At 40.0% G+C, this 25581-nt stretch overlaps 1 protein-coding gene across 1 annotated transcript; it reads right to left on the reverse strand.

The window, feature by feature from the left end:
• Positions 1–317: 317 nt before the first annotated feature.
• xpo1a (exportin 1 (CRM1 homolog, yeast) a) lies at positions 318–24897 on the reverse strand. Its single transcript, XM_034300308.2, has 25 exons — positions 24211–24897; positions 20890–21019; positions 19753–19854; positions 14695–14767; positions 13950–14011; positions 13768–13812; positions 13455–13636; positions 13280–13328; positions 12534–12653; positions 11375–11503; positions 10217–10375; positions 9581–9778; positions 9160–9298; positions 8456–8637; positions 8207–8363; positions 7957–8120; positions 7491–7625; positions 7201–7384; positions 6797–6903; positions 6436–6630; positions 5842–6010; positions 5027–5161; positions 4465–4624; positions 4104–4200; positions 318–1344 (listed from the first exon to the last, which is right to left on the reverse strand). Exons 2-25 carry the CDS (start codon positions 21013–21015, stop codon positions 1198–1200), a joined length of 3216 nt encoding a protein of 1071 aa, XP_034156199.2. The 5' UTR covers positions 21016–21019; positions 24211–24897; the 3' UTR covers positions 318–1197.
• Between the last annotated feature and the right edge of the window lie 684 nt (positions 24898–25581).

A 25581-nucleotide genomic window follows, 5' to 3' on the forward strand; every position in this document is an offset into this window, starting at 1 on the left:
CAAACTTTTGGCTGTATATTGGGTGTATATTCAAATCAACACAGACATGATTACAGGAAACAATCTAAGAATATACAGGATTTCGAAATGCTGTAGATGGAGATCCTCTACAAGTCTAAGATTCTCAACAAGTGGGAAGACAATACAAGACGACGCTCATGTTGTTATTCTCTCCAGTGGAGGGTGCCAATAATTTTGAAAGCAGCGCTTAATCAAAAATAAAGTAATACAGTGTTCCTGTACATATTTAAATGGTAGTATTAAGTTCCATGTTAAGCAAAATAACCTGTACAATAAATAAATCAAGACACACAAGGTTGTTTTTTTGTAAAAATATCCAACTTTATGTTCCCGTAGTACTAAGACAGTGTTATAAACAGGACGATATGAACAAACCCTTCATCGCCGTTGGCAATATCTGCTTCGAGTCCGTATCATTCTGAACAAACGCAGAGCGAGAACCGGAACAGAGCCGCATCCCTTCCCCCCCCCCCAAACACGCCAAAAAAAAAAAAACACAACCCAAAAACATAAGCCCAAAACAAAACGTAAGCAAAACTGAAGAAAAAAAAAAATGTAAAAGACAATATAAAGCAAAAAGAAAAGAAAAAGAGCAGCATCTTTCAGTTCTGCAAATCAACCATCACATTCAAATTGCTGTGCCAGTCAGGAGAAGGCCGTTCCTCTTCCTGTGGGTCAGTCCTCTTCCGTCCATCTCTTCATTAACCTGCGTTAATTAATCTATTTTACAAATTAACAAACGGATGAGAAGAGTTGATGGGAGGCGTCCTCAAATATGTGAACTTGTGTGAACATGTTATTCTGTGAGATGAAACTAAAAGAAACCCAACACAACTGATTAACATGGGAATATTTACAGTGCATCAGTTCTCTCCTTATAAAACACACTCCAAAAAAAAAAAAAAAAAAAAAAAAAAGAAAAGAAAAGAGGGGAAAAGTGGGCGGGGACTTGGATGGACTGAGTGATGGACATTTGGGAGTTGATTTGGTTGAAATTTACACTCCTCTTCCATCTTCATCCTACTGCAAAATCTCTGTATGTACACACACACACACACACACACACACACACACACACACACACACACACACACACACACACGCGCATACACACGCTCTTTTGTTCACGATTCGTTCTTTCCTGCGTCCGAAAAGACGCCCCAGCGCGCGCGAAGCTCAGTCGCACATTTCCTCTGGGAGTTCGTGAGGATTGAGGATTCCCGGCACGGACATCTGGAGTTTGTGTTTCTCCTCCTGAGCCTGACGCAGCGACGTCTCTCGCTCCTCCAGGAACAGATCGCTGGTGTCCTCACCGGCAAACTCCTACACACACACACACACACACACACACACACACACACACACACACACACACACACACACACACACACACACACACACACACAGGGTGAGAGAAATTAATTTGACTTCTTAGAGAACAGGAAATAACAAGGTGCAAATGGACCAAACAAATGAGAATCTTATCAAATATCCAGCACAAGTACTCGCTGATCTAAACATGAATCTAATCTGGACAGTAATCAGCAATGATGCCTGCTGTCTAAACTTATTCACAGCGTTTGGTGTCTGTTTTTTTTTATGATGTACAAGTATTACATCAAATTCCTTGAGTGGACAATAAGCAGTATGGCTCTGCAGTAGGGCTGGGAGATATGAGGATATAATATTGATATTATGATAAATTACATCACAATACGCTTACACAATACGATACTTCAGGTGTCATATCTTTTTTTAATAACTGTTTTTTTTTAAATAACTCTGACTGAAAGCAGCTCGTGAGAAGACGGACCCCGTTCACACCTGGCATTACAGTGCGTCACGAGTGATCGGACCGTTAAGTGAATGAGGTTACATTCGGAGGTGGTGTCAGTCTCGCATTAATTACGTTGTTTCTGGCTAAGGCAGTGATGCAGTTGATCAGGCGGTCCTTTATTGTTGTTGTCCGGGACGCATAGAGACGCATTTGTGGTCACCGTATGAATGTTATACAGTCGTATATGCATATATAGGCCACAAATGCGTCTCTATGCGTCCTGGACAACAATAATAAAGGACCGCCTGATCAACTGCATCACTGCCCTAGCCAGAAACAACGTAATTAATGCGAGACTGTTTGGAAATCGAACTGAACTGATAATAGGGCCTTTCGCACCGCGGGAACCTTTTCATAGTACCTGAACTAATTGTGGAACTACCCACTTTTTTGGCGTTTTCGCACCTCCGGAACTGGGTGTGATTTTAGTACCGACTGCCTTTTTCGAGAACCACATTAGCTCCTACTCCGGAGCAGGGTCTAACCAGCACAACTGGTACTATCCGTGACGTAAGGAGACGTTGATTGGCCAAAACGTGTACGAAACCGCCCTCACCCGCCATGATTTAAAACGCCGTGTAAACATACTGTAGTGTCGACTTATTTCACAAGTATGGAGAACAGCGATAGATGGACGCGAGACACAACAAAAACACAGCTCCGATCACAGCGTCCTCCATCCTCCGGTTGTTTACGTTGTTCTTCTTTGTTTCCGTTGTTGAACGCCGCGCACAAACGACGTCGCTGTCGACCGGCTTACGTCACTTCCTAGTGCCCACTGTCGGTGCGAATGCAGCCCTTTAAACGGTACTGGGAAATAGTTCGCGCAAAATCGCCCAGTACTTTAGTCCTGTAAATTTAGTTCTGAAACTAAAGCGGTGCGAAAGGCCCTAAAAACTCTCCGCTCGTGTCCTCTGCACTTCTAGTGAACACCAGAGCATTCTGCAGCTTCTTCTGACTAAAACAGCAGAAACGAAAGCAGATGCTTTTCATAGCTTCTCTTGTTGCTAATTTATAAGTTTCGTTAACAGACCATGTGAGCGACATTTCTGCCTGAAAACAGAAGCCGCAGAAGGCTGTCGTAATAAACGTACGCGACACGCTTCCTCCAGTGGAAATGATGTATGTAATCCAAATGCAAGTGGTCACAGGAGACGTGTTCACAATGCCAGGTGTGAACGGCTACGCGTCTCGACTGTCCACTCGTGATCGGATCAGACGGACGCTAATATCGGGCGTAAACAGAGCCTTAACGTATTTACAGCTCAAAATGAGATAAACATTATCGACCCCAAAGGAAATTGCACCAGTTGACGATAACAGACAAAACAAAAAAGTGAAAATAACCATGAATAAAACTGAAAAAAAAAAAAAAAGACATAGCAATAATTATAGGAAAAAAAAAATATATATTCTTTAACAAGTTGAACGTGGACGCCTCTGCCACTGACATGTCTAGACCTTCTTGTTAGTAATTCATATGCCAGAACAACCCTTAAAATCTACTTCAAACAGGAAGGAAGCTATTAAAGAAAAACTATTCCAGATATTTGACCTTGCTGTGACCTTGATCCTGTTCAGATCAATTTCAAAATCTAATCAGGTCACCTGCTGGTTACGAGGATAATTCCATAGAAATCATACAAACATACAACCACTCGTTCTTGAGATATCACGCCAACGAGAATCTCTGACAGACGGACAACCTGAAAACATAATTCTTCCTCCTACACTCAGTGGTGAAGGCAAACAAACGGTACAAACTGCTCAAAAAAATTACCTCTAAGTAAAATTAAATTCAAGTATAATGGAATGTAAGTGTAGAAATACAAGTGTAAAAGAAAATGGAAATATTCTTGTCTATTTGTGCAACAGAAATATCGCATAATGCTATTACCTGTAATACATGATATTAAAATTCTAAAATGTTATATAATTTATTTTTATCTAACACTGTATTATATTTGTATGACATTAAACAAAAGGATCAAGTTGTGCTTCAGTTTGGTAATAAAATATATCCCTGTTATGTCTTTTTTAAATACTTAATTACAAGATGAATGTCATTTTAAAAATAAGTACAAATAAAGCACACAATAAATGAGATGCATTTAATATGTCACTTCAGGTGATTAAATCTAGATCATGGGTGGATTCGCTGCATTTGAATATGTAAATCTTATGTAAATTTCACACTTGATGAACTCGGAGTGTGTGCGACCCGATATCGGAGCGTAAGGGATACCTTTATCTGCACCAGGAAGTCCCGAAGGTGCTCTTTGAACGCAGGAATATCCTGATTTAAGCTGAACAGACCGGTTACGAATACTTTCACCTGCGCGCTGGAATAGAAAACCACACGGTTACATCAGCAGGGTAGCGGACGACGCCCAGTAACATCCTTATAACAGCTGACACACATGCTGGAAAAATGAGACTAGAAGAGGTTTTTTTTAAAAAAAGAAGAAAAATCTCAGTTTTATAAAAGCATACTGAATTAACAATCGCATAAAAATACCTTAAAGACTCCCCCCCCCCCCCCCCCCCCCCCCCCCACTACACCCCCTGCCCTAAAGGAGCTGCATATGTATAGGTGGAGGTCTTACTCTTGTAGGTGTGGGAAGGCAGTTTTCAGCAGGTTGGCCACATATTCCTGTACGTAGACCTGGTTGTTGATGGGGGTGCCTGTGTTCAGGGTTATGCTGATTTTGCCCTCCTCAACTAGGTTAAACATGTAGGCCAGGATGGAGGCGTGCATCGTCAAACCTGGGGGAAGAAAAAAAAAAGAAAAAAAAAAAGTATTTTTCACATCACATGCTTTCAGGCCTCACTTCCATGACTGATGGAAATTCAAGATGGAGGGAGCTCTAACGGCGTCATAAAACCAGATCGCAAGAACAACTTCACAAAGCTGTGTGAGGACACCGGGTGTTGATTTAGACACGCAGTTTTACCAGGAACACGTCATTTTTGAACAAGCTGTTCCTTTTAAAAAAAAAAAAGGAATGCTTCAACCTGTCTTAGTTTTATGGCCATTCATTGTTTAGTGCAGTTTAAAATAACCATAAACTCTAGAAACACACATGATGATATTAAAACACTATAATTGTTCACTGAGTGACATTTTGTAACTGATGAAGCAAGCTGCTGATCCGCCCTGTCGCTCACCCGCCGTGTGGGACGTATCGGTGACGACGGAGAAGATGTGCTGCAGGATGTCGCAGAAGTACGTCTGATAGAAGCTCTGAGCTGCAGCTTCTTCCTGGGCCACGTTCTGCAGCAACGTGTACAGAATCTGCAGACCTGACCGGGAGACGGGGGGAATACAGGGCACAGATTATTATTTAAACGTAAAGCACACTTTGAGAAAAATCTGAAACATCAGAAACAACTGGTCTAGCCGGAAACTAAAAAGGAACTAATTAATAAAGTAAACGAAAGTAAAGGCTTAAACACTGCAAGCCAGCACAGAAAAACAGAAACGCCAGTTTGTATCGCGACACGTGTCACGTTAGCGTACATCAGGAGATTATACGTCACTCATTTCCCCACTCGCCTGGACAGAAAGCGAGCGCATCAGCACATCTTTCACGCTGGTGAATCCTGAGCAGACAAGACTAGCGTGAGCTGGGGGAAAAGGGGCGGGGTTTCCAGGAGAGCTCAAAACACCTACGCATACATCGATTTGCTCATCCGCTGGTTTTATTTTGGAATGATAACTCGTACTAGCATACCCTGATGTTATAATGTGCCCTTCTATAAGGCTAGCAAGTCAGTATGAATACTACATATAGATACAATATAGAGAACTATTTGGGAACATAACAGTTTTGTCAGCGTTATTCTAAAAGAACCCATTCTAACTGAAGGAAAAACAGATGAGACTCGATTTACTGTTTTTAATCTTTCAACTCCTCCGAATCGACCAAACTGGTTTTCCTTCATTCACGGGACTACGCCACCGACGTACCCCGCTCACTCACCCGTGTCAGCTACGTTCCTCATGGTGTGCTTAAACGCCCAGATGATGGAGTCCAGCACCAGTTTGAACTGCGCCGGCGGGATGGACAGAAAAGCGGGGAAGCAGTGCGAGTTCACCGCCTGCAGCAGGTAGAAGAAGTTTGTCCTGTGCTCTGGGAACTCCTCAAAGTCCTGGACGAAACAAAAAACAGTTAATAAACTTAATATTTCCGGACACATTATGTGTATTTGAGCGTGTTGTGCGTTTATAGATTTCGTCTATGAATTTAAACTGTGTGTGTTTCTGCTGTTTATGTTTGAGAATTTCATAGCAGAGTTGTTTAAACCTTTAAACCTTTCACCATCTCCTAAAAGTTCTGATCAATTATATTGACCCATATTAATAAAATAAATTTAAAAAAATATATATATCAGTCAGGCCCTAAACTCTACCCCTTTTGTAAGCCGGAAAATCTGTCCTTGTGAGTTTAATAAATTTTTAGGTTATTGTTAACTACTTTGAAAACAAAAAAAACAAGAAAACATGCTATCGTGCCATCTCTAGCTGATGCATCAACCACTACTGAAAGTGAGCACATATCCAAAAGGTTCTCAACCTTGTTGATCATGTTTAAGGTGCACTCAAATACAGCATCGAAAATCTTGGGGATTTCCACAGTAATGTGGGCTGCGAGCTTGTTGACGATGGTTGCCATGGTGCTGAGCACTTCAGGCTCTCGAGCGGCAGGGACGTTCCGCTGATAGTCGATCAGCACGGCCTCGAGCAGAGGGGGAACAAAGTTCTCCCCGACCTGAACATGTCACAGAAATGAGGGTCAGCCTTCAGACGTCAATCCAGAAGTCAGCGCTCTGAGCAGGCAACAGTTTTCTAACTACAAGGAGCTAAAACACAAAAGCTGGTCCTTTAAACTGAGTTCTATAATATATGACTGACGTATCGCATTACGAGTCTCGTACCATCTGGGGATCGTTGGAACGGCTGACCCAGCCAGAGATGAGCTTCAGAGTTTCTCTCTTCACCGTGCGCATGCTCCTGATTAGAGGCTGCTTTGTCACCATCTCACCTAAAGAGAGACAGAGAGAGAGAGAGAGAGAGAGAGAGAGAGAGAGAGGACAAACCACAGAAAAATAATTATTGAGCTGTTATATGGTTATTTGGCGAAAAGGTTTAGAAGCTTCTGAACTAGAGGTAATAAATTTGTTAGCTTTAGGATGTTCTTTGTCCACTTTAACTATAACAGCGTACAGGGATCTAAACGCTGTCTAGTCACACAAGCACTCCTCTTAGTTTTCCGTCTCTCAAGCCAAACTAAAAGATTTGGAAGATGGATTAAATCAGATATTTAATGGCCGCTGCTTACCGTTGGTCTGGATGGCAGAGGAGATGTTCTCACTCAGACACTTGTAGACGTTGAGCATGTCTAGATAGATGCGTCCCAGCTGCACGACGAACGGGTGACCCACGGCCTTACACGCCCTCACGTTGGTCTTCAGGATGCTGCCCAGCTGACGCACCGTCTCCGGGTCCTTCAGGATGTCCACGTTCTGACGGAAGACAAAAGCAACCAACGTCAGCCATTTTATGCAGGACAAAAGCTTTTTTTTAGCCATCTTAACCGCTATGAGACGCTCCCTGGTTTCCCAAACTCACCTTGGTGGCCTGCTGGATGATGCTATCCCACACCTGGTTAGGGAGCAGCATGTACTTCTCTATCAGGTGCTCCTGCACTGCCTGGTCTGTCTGAGCGCCGATCATGTAGCCTACAGCCTCGTAGAACGTATGCACCTTCACAAAGAAACAGAGGAAAGAAATGTTTAGGTGCGTGAGATTTTATTTTTCACAACCGCTAAGCAATAATGTGAACCAACATCAGAGAGCATTGAAATTAAAATTTTTGAGGTGAAAAAAAGTTGAGGTGCACACGTTAAAAAATTTGAACCAATGAGGAACCGAGTCAGCTGTGAAGCAGGTCCTTTCAGAGAGTTTGGTTTGGATGGAACCATTTTGTGTTTATCAAATTTTCACTCATATCCTGAAAGTCTTCTTAAGGTTTTGGAGTGCGTCCGGTGAACGGCGCGAGGACCCGAGTGCCGTATATGCGACATTACACACTGACCTGCTGCGGCTGCAGGTCGCAGATGATGGTGTTGATGTTGTTCAGGATCTCGTCGATGAAGGGCATGACCTCCCCGACCTGCACCTGAACAAAGTGCCTCCTGCACTTCTGAGCGATCTTGATGAACGTGTCACACGCCATGTCCTGCACGCCGTCATGCGTCTCTGCGTGTCAAAGAGAAACCTGGTGAGCATCTGATACCACGGTGTTCATGCGTGAAACCAGTGTGTGAAGTGTTACTCTCTCTCACCGTGCATGAACTCGAAGAGCTTGTTGACAACCGTCTTGAGGAACTTCCAGTGGGCGCGGAGGAACCGTGGGTACTGCCCTACAATGTACATGATGTTGGAGGCGATGATGGCCTTGTTGTCTTTCCCCCTCTTCTGCTCGCACAGCCCCAGCAGGTCCTGAAGTGCACACACACACACTCAGATTAACACATCTACCAATTCGAAAGCTCGCTGATCTGTTCACACTGATCTGTGCGTTTTAAAATCACCTTAATGACTGTGACGAGGAACCGTTTCTCGTCCTCCTCGTGCATGGCTCCGCTGATGGAGCCGATGGCCCAGCACAGCGTGTTCAGGTTCCTCCAGGACCACTCCGTCCCGTTCACCTGGTTATGGAGCTTCTCCGTCATGATCCTCTCCGTATCCGCATAGTCCAAATGGGTCAGGTACACTACAAACGATGAGAGACATTCCCCATTTTCATCTGTTTAAAGTGAGACTAAATGATGCTCAAACACCTTCTGGATGCTGATTTTGTAGATTATAGAGATTGGATAAATTTGTTAACACGGCACTAAATTCAGATTTTGCCACTTAAAACATACTTCCTCAGTATTTCCATACGATTTCGGTAACAGTCAAAATGAAAATTAGCTGTTTGGTCTAAATGCTAAGCTTCGTACCACCTTCATCATCCGATTAGCAAAGCAAGCTAACGTACGCACACTACAGTCATCGCTGATCACTCTTTATTTTGCTTTATAATGTCTCTCCATATTTAACGAGTGATCGTATATGACAGAATAAGACAAAAGCACAGCTTCATAAGTTTTCTAAGTTTTCCTTTCCCCCTTTTTTTTTTTTTTTTTTTTTAACCGAGTTGAAAATCGCATACGTAGAAAATGAATTTTCTATATAATTTTTTTCCCCCACTTGCGAGTGTGATGAAGTCCTAATTCGACACGCTTCTCACCGAGAGTCTCTCTCATGTTCTTGTAGAGGTTGATCGAGTCGGTGTCCTTCATGAACTCCCTCACCACTTCACCCTGATCGTTCTCCACCACCAGCACCTCCTCCGGTTTAGCCATGCGGCTCACCATCAGGAGACGCACCTGCCGCATAAGCAAAGCAGCATTACTCATCATACATACGCATACACATCACACACACATGTAAAATTATATCTGACACGACCTACAGAGCGTACGAGTGTCAGAGAGATTATAGATAGACCTATTCACTGTTATTGCAATATGGGCTTTTGTAATACTGAGCTCTCTAACAAACCATAATATTTGTGATCTGTGAGTATCGTAACATGTTATTTTAATCCACAGCCCTATTTGACAGTACAGACAGGTAGAAGCGTCTGTGTGTGTGTGTATGAGCCTCACCTTGGAGAGTACGGGCAGGTAGAGGTGTCTGCGTGGAGGCACGTCAAAATGCTGGCTGCCGGAGAGCAGCGGTGAGGTGGAAGTGCTGAACGGACTCTCTCTGTACAGCTCGGCTGCCAGGTGGTTCCAGTACTCCAGACAGATCTTAAAGATCTCCGTCTCCTCCACCTCAGAGACAAGCAGCATGTAGTGGAGAGCCTGAGAAGAACAACAGATAGATAGAGAGAGAGAGAGAGAGTGAGAGAGAGAGAGAGAGAGTCTACAGCAGAGTCTACAGCAGAGCTTCCTTGAAGTACCCATGCTCTATTGCACATGGTGTTTGTGATCTAACTAATCACCTAATTAACTCCCTGAGCTAAAATTTGAAGGATAGGACAGTCCAGGAATATGATGGAAAAACTGTAAAACTAGGAAAGCCATATGGCATGTTCCAATAAACATAAATAAATAAATAAAAATTAAAAACAGTCATGCAGGGCATAACAATGGCTAGGATTACATCACTTAATACTGAAATCACAATTATATTTTCAAAAAGTATAAGCAACTTTGCCTGTTATGCTTATCAAGGCCACTGTAAATAGGTGTGTGTGTGTGTGTGTGTGTGTGTGTGAGAGAGAGAGTGTGTGTGTGTACCTCCATGAGCGTTTCCCGGAGGTTGGGCCTCTTCTCAATCAGCTGCCCGTGCTCTTTGAGGAAGGTGCACAGGAACAAGCTGAGGTTCTGGATGAAGTTCTGCTCGTCATCTTTCCCGTTCGAGTACGCCATGCGGATGTTCATGTTCAAAGGCAGCATCTGTCAATCAAAAACCCGGACATTTCACTCACCACCACGTTTTCCCCCCGACAAGAACCACTGTATGGAGCTGTTACTCATCTAAGCAAATACACTACTGTTTATTTCTGTGTAAAAAGACCATCATTATACATTCCTTACACAGCGAGACAGAGTCACTACCTGCGTTTACATGGACGCTAATAATCCGATCGTAATTGGACTAGAAGCACAATCGGATTTAAAAAGTCACATGTAAACACGTCAATCAGAATGAATTGGCCAAAACCGATTAAAATTTCATTCAGATCGTAAGGGGTGGTTTAAACCTTTTCTAATCCGACAGAGAGGACATGTAAACACTTCAACGGATTGAAAATGAAACCAGATAGTTCTGCGCATGTGAAATGACGTACAAATCACGTAATGACGTATGACGCACGGCTGTCAGCGGTACTGGGGCTCTGACCGTAGCCTCACCAGGTGCCATGTTCCCCTCCACCACTGAGCATAGTGTCATAAATGACTGTCGTGTCATCCTAAAATTCTCCTTCCACTCCTCGTCTGTGAAGTGGTGCAAGACGACGTTGTCCCACCGGTCCTTGCTTCGGACCCTCATCCACAGACGCCTTGCTCTGGGCTCGGGAAGGGGCATTTTAACTGCTTGATAAATACACGCAGTACCGCACAACACATCACACGCTCGTCGTCTTCTAATTAGCAGCTGAAATAGGCAAATGTTAAGTCTGCTTTTTAAAACGAAAAAAAGAAGCAAGAGAGCGGCTGCTAGTATCTGCGTGCTGGAACGGCGGGAGACGTGTATCCGCGCACTGTGCGCATATCCGAAGATCAAATCCGATTCTTTCAATGTAAACGCGCATATCGACCCGATTACTTTATTCAGCGTTCTTGTAAACACTGCGATCGGATTAATCAATCTGATCGATTTCATTCCGATTGAAACAAAAAGTGTCCATGTAAAGGTGACTATTGTCTTGAACCCGTGTGTGTGTGTGTTACCTGTTTGAGCTGCATCATGGTTAGAGTGAAGAGGCTGACGAACTGCTCCTCGTACTGATTGACGCTGACGCCGGCGATTTCCGTCAGACACTTCAGAGTCACGTTTCGAAACATCGGAACGTTCAGAAACTGAAAAAAAAACAACAAAATAACACACCATAACACCACAGAACACCATTTAACCACACGGCAGAGTGAGTAACGCCCGTGTCAGAGTGCCAGCTTAACCACCGTACCGGTAGCAGGAGGTTTTAATACAACAGCCTGCACTCTATATGATGTTCCTCTGGTTCTTACGCAGTTGCAAGCATCACCAATGCAAATGCGCCTTTGTGAGAGGATGCGGTTTCGTAACATTAAAAAACTAAAAAGTAACAAGTGTTCATTGTCTTGTGAATCTTCTGAAAGTTCAATTTGTTACAGATCAAAAAGTAAAATATACTGTACAACCGTTTTAGGAACCATTTCGGAAAACCCAAGAACCGTTTAACACACTTTCTGAAACACAGAAATCTTCTCCAGAACCATTTACGGATTCCGGGAACCTTTTAAAATTTCTGAAACCTTAACATCTTTTCAAGAACCATTTATGGAACATTTTTCCTGTAACTTACGAACTTCCATCAGGCAAATCAGAAACAATTTTAGCTTTATAGCTGCAGTTTCAGTTCCTGCTCCAGAGTCGTGGATCAGAACGGCACTGATTAATAAAACTCTACTTTACACACACGCCGGCCATTTAAAAAAAAACAAAAAAACAAGTGTTGATCATGTGAACTGCGCTTTAGATTAGCGAAAGCAACAGAGTGGATGATTCCCAAAACGCTTTGCCTTTCGTTCTGTGCCAAAAAGTAACAGATTTGAAGGGTGACGTTATGCTTTATGAGCATGATGATGGTTGGAAAAGACACATTTCTGTTAAAAAAAAAAAACATGTTCAGCTTCCTCCATCTTTAGTGTGTTGCTCTGTGATGGACAGACTCTGAAATTTCTGGACTGCCTCGTTGTTTGCGTTACTGTTTTTTTTTTTTTTTTTTTTTTTAAATATAATGTTTGTTTTTTTTCCCCGCAGAATGGTGGTAATGCAAAAGTTTGCCATTCTCATTGGGGTCTAGTTTATGAAATGGCTGAGAACAGCCGAACATCGCTGCGGCGTTACCTTGTAAACCAGGGTGCTGATGAGTTTGGTCTCAAAAATGTAGCCCAGTGGAATCCAGTTCAGGAAGCGCAGGAGGGTCTCCAACGTGGCATGGACCAGTGGAGCATTCTGGGAATTTTCCTGGGAAATAACAGACAAGAGCAAAGTCGTAAGTCTTCAGAATGAGAATGAGCTTTATTGTCAGGTACGAGGAATTTGTTTTAGTGCAACAGAATGACAGTGACAAGACAAGACACAGACAATAAAAAGAATAATAATCAAAGAGACAACGTACAAATAGCAAAAACACAATATACAAAATAGACAATATTGTATGTACATGTATGTTATGTGCAAATTTGAAAGGTAAATAAGTATGTGTATTAAGTAAATAAATGTATGATCGTGTTGTGTGTTCCATGTTTTATCGTCAATTTATGTTTATGTTTGTTTTATTATAGTTTTACGGCTTCAAACTAGACTCAAAATTAATCAGACAGAATTAGATTTACATCAAGAGGTAAGATATTTTGCTCCATTACAGATCCTGTCATTTTATTTCTTTTAAGCTTTAAGAAAACCCCCCTGTTCAGCTATCAATTATTAATAATTTCCCCCATTCGCGTAATAGTGGAATAGAAAAGAAACCAGAGTTTTATTCACATAGGACACGTCTCAATGTTTCATTACAGATACCACACTGAGAAACTATTCCCAAAAGAATAAAGCTTTATAAAGATTCAGCACCGGAAAATATAAATCCTTACCATGACAAACTGGCAGAGCTGAAAAATCTGGGAGAACTCGTTGCACATACTGCAAGAGAAACAAAAACACTTTAGATCTTTGAGAAATCCTAGATCAGTCATCTTCTCTAAGCACGAAGCACGGAGCAGGCAACAAGAACCGAGCCACCGTGATGTGTAACGTGCGGTCGAGTACCTGTCTTTCAGGTGCTTGGCTTTGACCTGAGTCATCTGTCCACTGGAGAAGTCGAACACCTCCTCGCTGAGCAGCTTCAGGATGATCATGTTGTTCTGGCAGAGGCTCTCGCTCGTGCGACTCGCTCCCACAATGTCGCTGATGAACGTGGGCCAGTGCTTCGGCCACTCCTGCTTCAGGATCTGGAGAGGAGGAAGAAAAAAAAAAACAAAAAAAAACATACATGTGTTTATAAGGATATTAACACACATAACATTCCTTTTATTGAACTGTTGAACACACACACACACACACACAGAGCATGATTGCTCACCTGCACCAAGATCATATTCAGCTTTGCCAGGTAAACTCCCTCTTTCTGAAACAGAAGCATTGGTAAACAGTGATTAATTAAATAAATAAATAAATAAATAAACTTGCACAACTTTTGTCTGAAAATTTTACTACATCCACAGAAGTGAGTGAGCGTGGAAATGAAAAATGTAAAGCATTTACCTCGACCACAGAAGGATCTGAGGACGTCTTGATAATCAGCCCCACGACGTATTTCTTAATTCCTAAGAAAAATGAAAGAAGGAAAAAAAAAAAAAAAAAAAGTGATTCTTACGCCTATAGAGCAAATATTAATCGAGATCAAACTGATGTGCTTTACAAATCGTACAGAAAATATTATATTTGTGATTCTGGCATTTCATTTAGTTTTTCAGAAAAACATAAACTTCCTTTTCTATTTAAAAGGTTTTTATTATGATGAGATTTGAGGACAGTGATGCAGAGCCTTTTAGGGAAACAGCTCTTTTCCAGGTGGGGGGGGCGGAGCTAATTTCAGGGCCAGAAAAAAAATAATTAAGCTGGAAATAAATGCAATGAATTAGTTATCTAAATCTACTACATGAAAATATTGAAAATCTTTGATAAATATATCCTTAATTTAAGAACATCTGAAGATAAATGGCAGCTTTAATTGTATTTTTTTTGTCATCAAAATGGTCACAATTATAACGTTCTAAGAAATAATCAGGAATTTGACGAGTGTAAATGCCACTGTGACTCGAACATAGGACAAATAATTCACATCCACAACCGTTTCAACAATTTCTGTAACACTCCTGCAAACCAAACCAGTGCAAATACACCTGTGTGTGGGGAGAAAAAAAAAAAAGGTTCAAAAGCACACAATAGAGTTCATTCAGATCACTGTAGACGTAAAGAAAAAAAAAAATAAAACAGTGAGTTTTACCTTCACACTGGTTTCTCGGGAGAATTTTCCAGCGTGTTTTAATGACAGTTTCCAGAATCTGAAGGGCGTAGTACTGTAACACAACATCACGAGTTGGGATTAGGACAATCACAGGAGCCCAAAACAAACAAACAAACAACCAAACAAACAAATAATCAATCAATCAATCAATAAATAAATAGCTAGGGGTCGGTCCATTTACAAAAAAGGTCATGAGAGAATCTCCTCTTTTGTTTCAATCCATTATTCCATAGATTAATATTAGAAATCTTGAAGACGGAGGTTCTGTGCTAATATTTTGAAATGACACATATAGACAAGCTACATTTAAATTAAATTACTGCACTAGTTTAGTACAGAGAAGATAAAAAAATATATATATATAATAATTTTTCCTCTCGTAAACAAACTAGTGTTGTGTCTCAATCTGCGCACTTGTGTATTATTCTAGATCGTCACTGAGTACCAGGACTAACGGGTTTTCTTATTACAGCTAGTGTTTCAATTTTAAAAACCTCTCATGTCGCCTTCAAATCTACCGAAAGCTCTGCTGGATTTTCTATATTAGTAAATACTTTTGAATCGAAGGTCAGAGTTTTGTAGTTGAGATGCAGATCATGACAACAATCACAATGACGGCGGCAGAAAGTTTTAAGAGAAACAGATCTCGTCAGCGTGTTTAAAGTCGCTTTGCATAAAAACGCTAAACGTTTTACAGTGACGACTTTAAAACCTGACGGACAGGAACGTTTCGGCTCTGACGTGCCGTCTAGTGAATGTCGCTTTTAAATCTTCTGGGTCTATTATTATTATTATTATTATTATTATTATTATTAATTATTTATTATTAGGTGGACATTATTTTCCTCTAACACCACAACACTTCCCACTAGACTGGTAAATCAGCGCAAGGAACACTGCTTTGGATTTTAATCCTTAAAACTTATGTTACACACGACAAAAAAAATGTTCAAATGTTCCAGGAGTCCCGTTTTATAAAACTGGGCCCGTATTCACAAAGCTTCCTAAGCCTAAAAGTTGCTCCTAGTGATGAAATTCTAAGAAAATTCTTTGAATTATGACGTTTTCTTAGAATTTCCCCTTAGGACTAAATCTTAGTGAAGATAAAAATGATTCACGAGACATCTTAGCCCTAAAAACAGCTCCTAAGGTAAAAATTGTTAAGAGTAGAGAGGAGGACTTTTAAGAGGCTTAAGAGTTTCTATAGCAGAGGACAAAATGGCGGAAAGAAGAAATATTCTCCAAACGCTGAACGATATCGTTAGTTAATTAAACGCTACAGATTGGATCGCGATGGGATAATGTTTGTGGTCGAACTTATTAGAGATGCGCTCACATCGCCCACGCAACGTAGTAATGCCATAACGCCAGAAATGAAAGTGATTACAACACTGAGGTATTTGGCAACTGCAAAAAATGCAACAGTGCAGGAGTGATGACTCGTGTCTGTCACAACCTTCCATCAGCAGAGTGATCACACAAACTACTGAAGTGCTTTCACAGTCTCATATAGTGACATATAGAGACTCGTATGGTCATATAGAGACTCGTATAGTGACATATAGAGACTCGTATAGTCATATAGAGACTCGTATAGTGACATATAGAGACTCGTATAGTGACATATAGAGACTCGTATAGTCATATAGAGACTCGTATAGAGACATATAGAGACTCGTATAGTGACATATAGAGACTCGTATAGTCATATAGAGACTCGTATAGAGACATATAGAGACTCGTATAGTGACATATAGAGACTCGTATAGTCATATAGAGACTCGTATAGAGACATATAGAGACTCGTATAGTCATATAGAGACTCGTATAGTGACATATAGAGACTCGTATAGTCATATAGAGACTCGTATAGTCATATAGAGACTCGTATAGTGACATATAGAGACTCGTATAGAGACATATAGAGACTCGTATAGTCATATAGAGACTCGTATAGAGACATATAGAGACTCGTATAGTGACATATAGAGACTCGTATAGTGACATATAGAGACTCGTATGGTCATATAGAGACTCGTATAGAGACATATAGAGACTCGTATAGAGACATATAGAGACTCGTATAGAGACATATAGAGACTCGTATGGTCATATAGAGACTCGTATAGAGACATATAGAGACTCGTATAGTCATATAGAGACTCGTATGGTCATATAGAGACTCGTATAGAGACATATAGAGACTCGTATAGAGACATATAGAGACTCGTATGGTCATATAGAGACTCGTATGGTCATATAGAGACTCGTATAGTGACATATAGAGACTCATATAGTGACATATAGAGACTCATATAGTGACATATAGAGACTCGTATGGTCATATAGAGACTCGTATGGTCATATAGAGACTCGTATAGTGACATATAGAGACTCGTATGGTCATATAGAGACTCGTATGGTCATATAGAGACTCGTATAGAGACATATAGAGACTCGTATAGTGACATATAGAGACTCGTATAGTCATATAGAGACTCGTATAGTGACATATAGAGACTCGTATAGTCATATAGAGACTCGTATAGTGACATATAGAGACTCGTATGGTCATATAGAGACTCGTATAGAGACATATAGAGACTCGTATAGTCATATAGAGACTCGTATAGTCATATATCGTATAGTCATATAGAGACTCGTATAGTCATATAGAGACTCGTATGGTCATATAGAGACTCGTATGGTCATATAGAGACTTGTATAGTGACATATAGAGACTCGTATAGTCATATAGAGACTCGTATAGTGACATATAGAGACTCGTATGGTCATATAGAGACTCGTATAGTGACATATAGAGACTCGTATAGTGACATATAGAGACTCGTATGGTCATATAGAGACTCGTATAGTCATATAGAGACTCGTATAGTGACATATAGAGACTCGTATAGTGACATATAGAGACTCGTATAGTGACATATAGAGACTCGTATGGTCATATAGAGACTCGTATAGTGACATATAGAGACTCGTATGGTCATATAGAGACTCGTATGGTCATATAGAGACTCGTATGGTCATATAGAGACTCGTATAGTGACATATAGAGACTCGTATGGTCATATAGAGACTCGTATAGTGACATATAGAGACTCGTATAGTGACATATAGAGACTCGTATGGTCATATAGAGACTCGTATAGTCATATAGAGACTCGTATAGTGACATATAGAGACTCGTATAGTGACATATAGAGACTCGTATAGTGACATATAGAGACTCGTATGGTCATATAGAGACTCGTATAGAGACATATAGAGACTCGTATAGTCATATAGAGACTCGTATAGTCATATAGAGACTCGTATAGTCATATATCGTATAGTCATATAGAGACTCGTATAGTCATATAGAGACTCGTATGGTCATATAGAGACTCGTATGGTCATATAGAGACTCGTATGGTCATATAGAGACTCGTATGGTCATATAGAGACTCGTATAGTGACATACAGAGACTCGTATAGTGACATATAGAGACTCGTATAGTCATATAGAGACTCGTATAGTCATATAGAGACTCGTATAGTCATATAGAGACTCGTATGGTCATATAGAGACTCGTATAGTGACATATAGAGACTCGTATAGTGACATATAGAGACTCGTATAGTCATATAGAGACTCGTATAGTCATATAGAGACTCGTATAGTGACATATAGAGACTCGTATGGTCATATAGAGACTCGTATAGTGACATATAGAGACTCGTATGGTCATATAGAGACTCGTATAGTCATATAGAGACTCGTATAGAGACATATAGAGACTCGTATGGTCATATAGAGACTCGTATAGTGACATATAGAGACTCGTATGGTCATATAGAGACTCGTATAGTCATATAGAGACTCGTATAGTCATATAGAGACTCGTATAGTGACATATAGAGACTCGTATGGTCATATAGAGACTCGTATGGTCATATAGAGACTCGTATAGTCATATAGAGACTCGTATAGTCATATAGAGACTCGTATAGTGACATATAGAGACTCGTATGGTCATATAGAGACTCGTATAGTGACATATAGAGACTCGTATAGTCATATAGAGACTCGTATAGTGACATATAGAGACTCGTATAGTCATATAGAGACTCGTATAGTGACATATAGAGACTCGTATGGTCATATAGAGACTCGTATAGAGACATATAGAGACTCGTATAGTCATATAGAGACTCGTATAGTCATATATCGTATAGTCATATAGAGACTCGTATAGTCATATAGAGACTCGTATGGTCATATAGAGACTCGTATGGTCATATAGAGACTTGTATAGTGACATATAGAGACTCGTATGGTCATATAGAGACTCGTATAGTCATATAGAGACTCGTATAGTGACATATAGAGACTCGTATGGTCATATAGAGACTCGTATGGTCATATAGAGACTCGTATGGTCATATAGAGACTCGTATGGTCATATAGAGACTCGTATAGAGACATATAGAGACTCGTATAGTGACATATAGAGACTCGTATAGTCATATAGAGACTCGTATAGTGACATATAGAGACTCGTACAGTCATATAGAGACTCGTATAGTGACATATAGAGACTCGTACAGTCATATAGAGACTCGTATAGTGACATATAGAGACTCGTATGGTCATATAGAGACTCGTATAGTGACATATAGAGACTCGTATGGTCATATAGAGACTCGTATAGTGACATATAGAGACTCGTATGGTCATATAGAGACTCGTATAGTCATATAGAGACTCGTATGGTCATACACAAAGATCATATTTTAAGACCTTTACAGATAGTTTTTTTAAATCAACCAATCACAGTCCTTGAATTGCTGCGTCATCCCTAGCAACGGGGTCAACCACACCAGACCCTTTAGGGGCTTTTGCACAAAAAAATAAATCAGAAATAAAACAGAAACAATAAAAAAAATTCTCTGTTGAACACACGAGACTTTAATGAAATGAAAAGTGTCTCATTTCTGCGCTAACTCTGTAAACACATCCACATTCGTCACACATACTTTGGTCTTCATGTTCTGAGAGAACTCCAAGATGGTGTCCACTCTGGTCCATGCATCCGGGTGATCCTTCAAGTTAGTCAGGACTTCCTGTGCCAGCCGTTGCTAGGATACAGAGAGAGAGAGAGAGAGAGAGAGAGAGAGAGAGAGAGAGAGAGAGAGAGAGAGAGAGAGAGAGGACAAAATTAATGATCCGTATTCACACAAACAAGCTGCTATTCACAAGATGACGTGACCGAGTGTTCATCTTAGTGATGTATTTCGAGTGACGTTAAGTGAAGTGACAGTGAGAAAACTCTGAGTTTAAATAAAATCAACCGTGTTTCTCACTAAACACGAATATAAAAAAGAAAAAAGAAATTAATAACGCAGAAAAAAAAGCACAAACATTTAGATCAACATGTAAATAAATATAAATTAAAAACATGCTGCTTTAATGGTTTAATTAATCCACGTTTTCTTTTACTTTCCTCTCTGATTTACTTTTAATTCCTTTGTTTGTTTGTTTTTTTTTTTGTTTAAAGGAGCAAGTCTATTTTTTATTCCTTATTTTTATAAATAATCTGGAAGATCCGTAGAACATGAGAGAGAAAAAAAAAAAAGAAAAAAAAAAACCAATGCACTAAGAAGAAAATCGGCGTTTCCGAAACTTTTGTAAATCTAGCGAACAATTATAGTTCAGTTCGGTTTACGCAAAAAGATTTACACACAATTTTACTGAAAGAGTGAAAAATGAGACTCAATGCAACCAATCCGATGTCCGAGTATCAATATCGGGCCGATACGAGCAATAAATAGATAGATAGATAGATAGCTAGATAGATAAAAGATATTCAGATATCAGAGAAAATGTATCGGATATCGGATCCTGTAACACACTGAAGACTGGAATTGAATTTCGAAAAGGAATTTATTTCTGGAACTGGACTGGTTTTCCTTTTATTAATATTAACATTATTAAATCTATACTTTGTTCTCTATTATATTTACAGTGTGAGTGATTTTTGAGTTTAACAGTGAAGTGCTTCAGTTTCAAAAGAAGAAAGAAAAAAAACATTTTTAAAGCTTAGTAGTTGTTAAGCAGGTGGTTATCGGTGTTTCTGACTGGAAGTTCCCACCTGCGCTCCTCGCGAGTCTCACCTGAGAGCCGACGTCGTAGTACATGGAGTTGACCACGTTGTCGAGCAGGTTGATGTCCAGCTTCTGAGAGAAGTCCAGCAGCTGCCGGGCTGTATGGTCCGCTAACATTGTCATATCTGCTGGCATAGAGCTGTGGAGCAGCCGTGACAAAGCAAAAGCCGGATTTGGAACTGTGAGAAAAGTCTGAGTTTGATTTTTATTCACGTCGATTAAAGGGGTAAGAAGAAACAGAAACACACGCAGGGTTCCGTTTACTGAAACATGCTCGATGTCTGATTTCTGGAGCTTTACAGTAAAGGACCTACTCATACATAAACAATCTGGTGTGTGTGTGTGTGATAAATAAATAAATAAATAAATAAATACACACACACACACACACACACACACATGTACACACACAAATAAATATACAAATTATATATTTACATGTATAAATTGTTTGGGTTTTTTTTTTTTTGGTTGTTTTTTGTTTTTATTTTTTTTAAACCTGATGTCTGATTTCTGTTTCTGGAGCTTTACAGTAAAGGACCTACTTATACATAATAAAATGGGGGGGAAAAAAAAAACTATATATATATACATATACATATACACACAAATAAAAAAATTTTTTTTTTTTTTTTAACCTTCAAGGCCATGCCCTCTACCTGAGTCTGACGTTGGTGCAGAGAGACGACAAAACTACACGATTCTGGTTTCAGTAAAAATAGCTGACGCATTAATCTGAAATAAACGTGTACGTAACGTCTCGTGCGTCAAACGCGCAAACGAATCTCCTCGTTCGAGCATCACGCAGAACATCCAACACTGTTTCACACACGACGGATATAAATGTGGCGGTGCGGCTTTAGTAACGTGTTACGTGGAAGGACTGGTGTAAAAACTTCTGCTAAATATAAACCGCAGCTCATCGGACAAAACTGCGCTTGTGAAATAGTTTTCTTCAGACGTGATAACCTTCTTAAGATCTTGCTTCTAAAGACAAGAAGCAGTTACACAACTGCAAAGAAATAAAAACATACTGTGTACATGAAGATGTTTGATTTATTTATTTATTTTTTTACTCATTACTCGTTCACTTCCCCGCTGAATCACTCGTATAACGTTATTATATCTCTAAATGATAATGCTTTAAATTGTGTAGATGTTTGATCAGTCACCTCGGCGTCCATTTTTACAACTCAAGTGTTATTTGGACGGATTTAATTTATATAATAATTAATAATATTTATTATTTTACAGGTGTTACTATAAGATTTTTTTTTCGTTCAGATCGACCATGCCTGTTTTTTTCTCCGTCCTCCTCTGAGAAAATTAGTCCAACTGTTTTCCGATAATTTAATTCCTGCCTGGATAAAAACAACGCCTTGCGTTGGACCGTATTTATTCTCGCGGCGCGTCTATCAGTGACTCTCGCTCAGACATTTCGACGCTGGAATGATGCTTCTCAGATACTTTGCATTTGTTTTATTGTATTTTCAGATTGTTACTGAAAACTTTGGTTCGCCCCGAACTGAAATAAACGCCAGCGTCTCGTCTTTACTCTCTACTTTGACCGTATCATGACTGCGGCGTGATCACACGATCGCGTGACACAAACGTCCCGGTTCGTAGAAAATACAACCTTCAGTCATTTTGTCGCTGTCTGGATCTGAGTTTTTTTTTTTGTTTTTTTTTTTAATCACTGAGGACAAATGTATTACCCGGATAAACTAATCCGATCCGAATAGGGCCGTCGCTGTCCCACCTTTATACTCACGTCCGTGATTTTTCTACTCGGATGTCGCAAAAGATGCTACTTGCCGTATTTAAATCTTGTATCGTGTGTTTCAGTGACCCAGATATTAAACTCTTTCCAAATAGCAAACCAGAACAGGCAGTGAGCGATCCACACGGTCTGGACGATAAATCCTCCGACTACGCACGACATGGGAAAGGATTTTTAGGAGGAGAAATTTAAATAAATAAATAAATAAATCACTAAGAAAAGAAAAGCGAGATCCTGCAAGCTGTGAGTACATATACAGTACTGTGCAAAAGTCTTAAACACCCTATTTTTTTTTTTTAATACAAACTTTGTTATAGATGTTTATTTTCTGACTTCTACATTATTGATTCAGTACAAAAACATTTTAGATTCCAAACATGAGTTTTCCAGCACAAAATGAAACGTTACAGAAAATGTTTGTATGTCAGTAAAGAAAGCAGCAGATTCCATAAGAGACACTTTTCAGATAAAAACATAATGAAGGCTGCTGGGTTTCGCTGCAGAAATAAGAAGCGAGTCGACAGTCAAAGTCTCCAGAAGAACTGTGGCTGCTTCTGCAAGATGCTCAGTAACACTTACAGCTCATTTCCTTAGAAAACTGCACACACTGTACCTCAGATACTGCTTTATTTTTAAAGCGAATGCTCATCACACTGAATATTGACTTTGTTTCATTGATTACTGTTTACTGCTCTTTATAGTATTTTTTTTAACGTAGAAACATTTAATTTCATTACTTTTGAAGGCATCTTTGCTCTACAGCATTTCTTTGCACGTGCCTCAGACTTTTGCACAGAACTTTATTCACAATATCATATGATCAACTAATGACTCGTTGTATCACTGGCACTTCCTTCGATATCTAATGACACACACACACACACACACACACACACACACATATCCTGGTTTCGAAGAAATTACAACCCGCTCCTCCTGCGGTCATTTTTCCGGCTCTCCGGAGAGAGAAAGTTTCATCACTGAGGAGCGAATCGAGGCGTAAAGACAAAAAAATGTATAACAGACGTCCCTCTGATAAACTAATCCGATCCGAATAGGGCTTTACAGCGTCAGAAACCACGTCATGTCCGCCTGAGATGCTGAACATCTCTACAAGGCGGATTAAAGAGACGCTAAACTGGTGGCTATAGACTCCCATGGTCTGTTAGCTACATTAGCCTGGGAATCTCCAGCATGAATCTAAAAAGACTACAGACAAAAACCTCAAGCATGTCCTGACTGATCAAAAGTACTGGAGTTACAATAACAGGGTAGAATTATTCACGTTTAATTTTTGTCCCTAAATTGTTACTTGTTGAATTATTTTCTGGAATATTCTCAATGACTCCCAATTTATACACAACTAATACTTTTTTTTACTCCAATATCATGAGTTGATAATCTAATTAGTCAGTTTTTTTATCCAGTTTATTCACTCAGCATGTCATAAAATAACTTTTAACTCCATTATGAGACACTGAAAGATTTTATAATGTTAATAAAGTAACTTTTTTTCCCCCAAATGGATGAAAGACCTCACCGAGACTTACCTGCTTTTTTTTTTAAACACTCCTCTTTGCGTTGAAATGATGTTCAGGATTGTGGCTGCTTAAACTCGCTAACGCTTTAAAACTGCAAAATTCAAATAAACCGCAAGTTACAGCACTGCGTTTATCTCATGATGACGCGTTAGCAATATGCTAGCTGCTAGCTAACGAACATAACCATTGAACTGGATGCACACGGGCAACGTGATGATAACTGGCTAGTTAAATAGCTAGCGAGTTGATTTTTAATTTTACCAGAGCGAACTAATCATATACATTAAATATTTAAAATAAAAAAAAAATAAAAAAACAATGCTAACTAGTTAGCTAACACTCTAGCGATTAATCCGAGTCCAGAGACAGCTCGCGTGACCCCTGGTACAACTTAGCCTAAGTGCTAACTAGCTAGCTAGCTAATGTCACTGATTATAATGCCTGGAGTTGCTATGCTATCTTGCTAGCTAGCATTCCCTGGTCTCAATCACAAATTAAAGCAGGACGTTAGTTTATTGTTGGATCTATGTCAGGAAAATAAAAACAAACAAACAAACAAAAAAACACGTAAAAGCCTTGAAAGAGTCTGTTGGAAACCAGCTCTTCTCTCAGCTCGTGCATCAAACAAACCCAAGACCGGTTGAAACCGGTTCAGACTGGGATATTCCATCTCGGTTTAGTTTTCAGCCCGTAGCGCCGCGTAAAAATTTGGACTGTATGACACCGCCTACTCTCTCACCGGATTGGTTGGCTGTGGAGGCGCGGGGCGGTTTCCTGGCAGCTCATTGGACGACAGGGACGTCGCTCTGATTTCGTGCCTCGTGCAGGGCGCGCGCGCACGGGCTGCCTTCAAGACCCATGCATTGTCAATGCGGTGTGGGCTGGACTGAGCTAGCGATGGAAAATTACTGGGAGCCTACTGCTGTAACTTCTCACTGTGTGTGTGAGAGGGAGTCGTTATTCTGGTCTAAATGATGAAAAAATAATTAAATTAAATTATGAATGATTTTTAAAAGAGTAATTAATATTTAGTGATTAATATTGCACCTATAAGGTTCACATTACAATGCTCAGAGTGTTGTGTTAATTATTTCCTTAACTATCTCATCCTACTAATACCTTTCTTTACTATCTGTACACTTTTGCATCATTCCTGGGACCTTGTAATATACATTTCCATCGTTTTTATAAATAATTATTTTAATGCTTATTCTTATATTTATTAAGCTTTCTCTCAGGCTTATGAATGCATTATGTCTTGTGGTGCAACGTGTGTTATTGCTACTGTAAAACTACATCTATCTATCTATCTATCTATCCATCCATCCATCCATCCATCTATCCACCCACCCATCTATCTATCTATCTATCTATCTATCT

Source organism: Pangasianodon hypophthalmus, chromosome 26, assembly GCF_027358585.1.
Source record: "Pangasianodon hypophthalmus isolate fPanHyp1 chromosome 26, fPanHyp1.pri, whole genome shotgun sequence".
NCBI classification, from domain to species: Eukaryota; Metazoa; Chordata; class Actinopteri; order Siluriformes; family Pangasiidae; genus Pangasianodon; species Pangasianodon hypophthalmus.